At 44.3% G+C, this 6,198-nt stretch overlaps 1 protein-coding gene across 1 annotated transcript; it reads right to left on the minus strand.

Annotated features, from left to right (window-relative positions):
• Positions 1-2,023: 2,023 nt before the first annotated feature.
• Positions 2,024-3,776, minus strand: BP01DRAFT_404374 (tannase and feruloyl esterase). The gene has a single exon (XM_025578707.1). The coding sequence runs from the start codon at positions 3,693-3,695 to the stop codon at positions 2,082-2,084; it is 1,614 nt and encodes a 537-aa protein (XP_025428911.1). The 5' UTR covers positions 3,696-3,776; the 3' UTR covers positions 2,024-2,081.
• Positions 3,777-6,198: the final 2,422 nt, after the last annotated feature.

Here is a 6,198-nt window from a genome sequence, read left to right on the forward strand (position 1 = left end):
CAGCTTACTATACCTAGTTATATTCTTCATCAAAAAATACTTACCCACGGAATATAATTATGCGATATAAAACAAGGAACTTCTTACTATTATCTATTGCTTTAAACAATAGTGCTCTGAGTTGGAAGAAATACTATTATTAATCTAAGTTATCTCTAACTATCAGAATCTTGAATATTCTATATCTACTAAGCTGCTTAACTAATAAGAGGCCTATTAGTTTAAATTCCTGTCAAGATTTAACTTTAAAATTATATACTGTCCTGGAAAATACAGTAAGAAACCCGATAGTCTGACCAGGAGATTAGAGGATCTCCTAAAAGAGGGAGATAAGTATCTACTATACCAGAGCCAGATTATTCTAAAGTGCAAGAACATAGACCTGGTTCTTATCGATGACTAAGAGGCTCCTGAGAAAGGCTTCTATAGACTGATTCTTACTCCTAAACCGGCCGAATATAAAGATGTACCTGAGTAAAAAACAGAGATACTAGTATCTATTACTAGAAGCCGACGGAATATCATATTTAAGGATGAACAGGAACTCTAGCTATTACCGGAGATATAAGAAAACCTCTAACACGCGTATGAGAAAGATGATCAGGTCAAAGGAATACTTAGAGCCCTTATAAAGGAGAAAGACTATTTCTCTGGGTAAGCTTCCTGCTACTAAACTTGCTCAGTCCCCCTCTCCCCAAGCGTTGCTATTGCCTAAACTTCAGCTCCCAGTGCGGCCTCCAGCTGAGGTTTGTGTTCACTCAATTACCGTGACGTCATCTGGCACCCTCTGGGGCTTTCATTCTCAGTCCCAGAATCCATCCAGGCTGCACTCTGCCACGATACCTGCCACGATACCTGCCTCCCGCCCGCCACGACATCCGACATGCAGCACGCAGAGCAGCTGGAACAGTTTCTGAGAGTTGGCAAGAGTTTTTCCAACCGGCAAATAAACAGAATTCCATTTCGATCGACCCAATGATCCTTACCAGCCTAGCCCCTGGGGACAGAAGATGAACACCTGCACAATCACCCGGACGATACGGCATCTCAGAGACCTTTTGTTAATGTCCTGAACCTCCACCACTTCTCCGCGACGTGCGTGCCGAGAATAGAAAGTCTAACACATATTCCAAAGCACAGGAAGGAGATTGTCATTCGGATTGCCTCTTACACTACCCATCAGACGTACAACTGCCTGCCGATAATAACATTAGCTCCTATAGTTGTCTATCTAGCAACCCTCTCAAGATTTTTACCAGCGGCGGACATTTGAAACGCTGCAAGCGAAAGTTGCAACAGTCATACAAATAACCACAACTGTGTAAATAAGTTAGACATTCTTCCGCAACTGCATCGGAAGATTTTTTTTTTTTGACTTTGTTTTTATTTTATATCTGTTTCGGCTGATGAACACTAATATTTTCTTTGTAGCTATTCGAAGGTGTAATATCATACTATATATTTGAATGTGATTTGAAAACATCAAAATATATAGTACAGCTGGTATATCGCTAGGGTCAGCCAGCGGATTTCACGATAGTCTGAAGAGTAGAGCTCCTAAATACTTGAATAGAGCCCTGGCTCCGGCTCGGAAAGATAAGATGCAGTTATTGAGAAAGGCAAGCCTTCTCTTAAAATTAAGAAGAAATAAGAAACAACCTTAGTCAGACGTGACAAGGACTTTTTCAGACTAATTTCCGAGCCGGAGCCAGGGCTCTATTCAAGTATTTAGGAGCTCTACTCTTCAGACTAGAGCACATTAAACACAGTCTCCATATCCGTCTCTTGACCAGCCTTAATCTTTTTCTTTTTTTGATTAAGCCTAAATAGTGCAATATGTAGCTGTAGAATAATAGATTTGTAGATAGGGCGCGGCACAACAACTAGCTGAACAGTAGGCGGACGGACAACAGAGACAGAAGCTTATACAAGTAATAATTATCCCTAAATATCTGTAGACTTTTTGATCTAGTAATAGTTCTACTTGACACCTTCCTTGGGACTATGTCACACAGGGTTCAGGCTCCAATTAAATGACAAGAAAGACTGGCCGATCAGTGAATAAAAGCTATTTACCCGGTTCACGCACACTCGAAGGAGGAGGTCTTGTTCCAGTCACCGCCAACGTACTTGGCAGCCTTGGGGTAGGGACAAGCTCTACGCTGAGCTTGGACACCGAGAGCGGGGGTATCGTCAATGAACTTGGTAGCAATGAGCTCGGTCGGGGCGGTGCCGTTCTCAACCCAGGCCATCAAGGCGAGGATGGCGTCGTGCTTAGCGTCACGGTATCCGGGCACACCCCAGACGTTGGTGCCGGTCAGACCAGCGGGCTGGTTCGCACCAGCAAAGTACCAGGGAGCATCATGGACTGAGTCCAGGCAGTGCTCCATACCAGGGATCAGGAAGAACCGGTAGAAGTCATCCAAGTCAATACCGTGAGGGATCAGAGTGTTCTCGGTTTGCTTGCGGTAGTAAATGCTGGAACCAGTGGGGATTTCTCCGTCAGCATACCCGTGATAGTGGATAAGCTTGCCACCGCGGCGGTAAAAGGGGCGAATGTCGAAGTCATCAGCGGTAGCGTTACCGGGATCGAGGTAGTCGGAGAGTAGAATTGTCTCAAAGTCCAGGTCTTGAGCAGGCCAGTCCGCGTTGTTATAGACGAAGTCGCGGGGGTAGGCGACACCACTAGGGGCATCGACGTCGGCCTCGTCGGTCATAATCATCAGAGAGACTTGGGCTTCAGAGCCCCAGGCAAAGGACGGGAAGACCAAGGTTTGGTTGGTATCAATCCAGTCCCCGTAAATGCGATAGACGGTGTTGATCTGATCAGCGCTAAAACAGGTGCTAGTGTTGGCGCTAGGGCTATCACAAAGCAGGGCCTCTGGACGGAACTTGCAGGCATAACCATCCATGATGATATTGTCCTTGACACCATCGGCGCTATCGCACTGCTTCAACACTTCAGCAGCAAGAACGTCCATGAGATCGGCGGTGATGTGGTGGGGAGCATCGTTGGGCAGATTGTCGAGGGCCACCTTCAGATCCCAGTTCTGCTGATGACTCGTCCACCACGCACAAGCTCCGGCCAAGACACCATCAAAGTCTTCCGGGAACATCTGAACAGATTTCAAACCCTGACGACCACCGGTGGAGCAACCGGCATAGTAGGAGTACTCGATCGACTTGTCGTAAAACGCCTCCGTCAAGACCTTTCCAAGGGCGACACTGCCGTGAAGCGCACGCCAACCCCAATCAGTTCGGGTCTCGGGGCGGTTCAGCGCCCACCCGGCGTCTCCGGCCTCCATCACAGTCGAGTTATGGCCAGTGTTGGTCGAGACAACAGCGAAGCCATAGTTGAGTCCCGGCGCCATGTCCGCGAAGGCGACCTGACCAGTAAATCCACCATTGCCGTAGGCCATGTACCGCTGGTTCCAGGTATCGGTGGGCAACCAAAGGCCGAATTCGTAGGAGGAGACCGCAGAAGAACTGACATTCACGTAGAGAGCACAGTACTCTGGCATACCAGTGTAGTTACCCAATGGCCCTTCGAACACGTCGGTGGAGGTGAAGGTCCGGGCGTAGACAATACTGGCATTGGAGCTCAAATAAGGAGTGAAGAAGTCGGGATTACACTTGTCTGCAGCTGCAGCTGCCAAGCCAGCAGCGGGCAAAACAGCAAAGAGAGGGACCCTCATGATGAGAGAGCACGAGAAAGAAAGAGAAATGAATGAATAAGCGTAGTGCAGAAGGGTTGATTGAGGGAAAAAAGAATGGATGTCCGGCTCATGGGATCTATAACCTAAGTGTGTTGGCGACGGACAGATGTACTATATATACTGCTGATACACGCTCCTACGGAACAAAAAAGATTGTCTGAGAAGCCTCGAACCAGGATAAAGGGGCAATACTAGCCCTGCACTGGCTGAAGGAAGAACAAGAATGCATAAGCCAGCTGTGGGTCGCGGCGTAGGGAAGAACATTGCCTGTTGCTGGTTGGTTCCAGAGACGAGAGCAGAACGCTGCCCCGGGCCGGGCTTACGCCTTGGAAATCTAAATCGAATCAAACTTTCATTGGACATTGTGGGGTTCACCAAACGATTGCCGCCTTAAAAACAACTTCCCCGTTCCCAATGGTATCCCGGTGGTTGAGTGGGTTTTGGAACATATGCTGTGTGCTTCCAGAACATATTCTTTTCTCCCAAGAACGTCCTCGTGGATTATCAGAGATCATTTTGAGTCGTGTTCCCGGGGAAGCCGTATTCTAGTTGTAAATAACAAATAACAACACCACATGCTACATCAGACCATGGTACTAGCGGCTAGTCGATAACTTAAAATTACGGAACTCGTGATATCTTGAGAATGCAAAGGTAAAATGTTAGCGGGGAGGACTTAAGAGGAAGAACATGGTTGAACAACTAGGCTGCGGCGTCGTCGGCAGCTGCAACAACAAAGCATGATGGTAAACTCCGAGAATCCTGCATACTTGATGTAGCATTGTAGACATAATAATTTTGACTGTACCTTTGTCCAGACGGATGAGTAGAACTGTGCTGAACACACGATCTATTCGCGCGAGGTTGAAGCCGGTAACAGCACTGGTGGGGATGAAGATGAAGAACCGCATCTAAGGGTAATAAAGATGGTGGGTACATCATTTATTCAGGACCCATCTCCTTCAATTGATCCACAAGTAGATGTGTCCTGCTGGGAAAGCGCTGGGTGATAACAGAGGAAAGCACGGAATAGTACTGAAGCAGGGAGTGTCATTCGTAAGTCACAGGCTTTCTGTTCTCCTCGGCTCAGTGCGAGCTGGCGCCAGTCTTCGAGAAAAAGATGATTTGGTCCGGTCAAATTAGTATTCGTTTTCGGCGGCTGACAGGGCAAGGCCGCGCCCTGTTAATGGGTTGCTATCGTTCTCACGAGCAATATAAGGGAGGGTAAAGACTATGAATGACGGGCTATCTCGGAGAAAACGATTCTGCATCTCCGGGCTCTCCACATGAGCTAAAACTGGTAAAAGCCGGGATAGTATGAAAAAGACTGGGCTAGTGGAAGATTCCTCAAAAGGCTTAGTCTCCGCCTGCTAAGCACTAAATATGAAACAGCCGCCCGCAGATTGTTACCAGATGGGTCTGACGGGCTACATGGTCAACAACTCCACAGCGGAAAGCGGACTCTCAAGGCAGTGCGCACCTCGCGGCGAAGACAATCGCGCGGACAAATGCAGGAACTAAAAAAAGAACGAGAATGAAAGCCGCGAGGGAAGAAGCAACCTAGGAGGAAGACCGTACAAGACTGTCTTCCACATGGGTTGCAGCACGACAATGCTCCTACTGAGTTGTTCCTTATTCTAATCCACAAGGGTTGGTCTGATGGACCTTCATCAGACCTAGGATGGGGCCTGGTAGGTATTCTGATTGACTGGTATATCTCCAGATATAATTTATTAGACTAATATAATATAATAGATCAGGAGAGAAAGTAACTAGCTAAATTACTTAAAATTATACTAGATTATAGAAGTATTACTTATTTACTATCTTTTAAATAGTAGTATAATATATAATAAACCCTTAGATTATAGTAGATTAAAGATCTATAGTTTTTAGATTAGAGTATTTGTTTAATAGAATCTACTTATTAGAGTAGATATTATAGAATAGATAAATTATACTAATTAAAATATACCTTTAAATAAGAAAAAATAGCTAAAAAGCTATTTTATCTATTTATATAAAATTCTTTTAGATATATATAAACTAAGCTAGTACTAGTTTAGTATATAGTATATAAGATCTTAGATACTAACTAGTATCTAAAGCTGAGCTCTATATTAGAGTTTTAATTCTATAATAAAAGTTCTTCTCTTCTTTCTTATCTCTCTTTATAGTTTATATTTATCTGATTAGTAGTATAGGTTCAGGGTAATAGTTTTATATTTTAGTTTTCTTTCTAGATAGTATTATAGCTGATTAGTAGATAATATAAGTATAGATAAGACTTATTTTATTTACTATTATTCCCTCTATTATATAATTTCTCTTAATCTAGTAAATAAAACTTTCTTTATACAGCTTATATAATTAGTTCTAGGGATATAGTTAGGCTTAGCTATTAGCTTTGTATAGAATATATAAAGTATTATATAAGAAGACTATTCCTCCTCTAAGTTAGTTCTCTTTTTTTTTTTTTTTT

The sequence above is a fragment of the Aspergillus saccharolyticus genome (genome assembly GCF_003184585.1).
Source record: "Aspergillus saccharolyticus JOP 1030-1 unplaced genomic scaffold BP01scaffold_31, whole genome shotgun sequence".
NCBI lineage: Eukaryota > Fungi > Ascomycota > Eurotiomycetes > Eurotiales > Aspergillaceae > Aspergillus > Aspergillus saccharolyticus.

Bases quoted from the DNA above. Each gene is read 5' to 3' on its own strand.
- BP01DRAFT_404374 (XM_025578707.1), bottom strand. From the start codon at position 3,695: ATGAGGGTCCCTCTCTTTGCTGTTTTGCCCGCTGCTGGCTTGGCAGCT.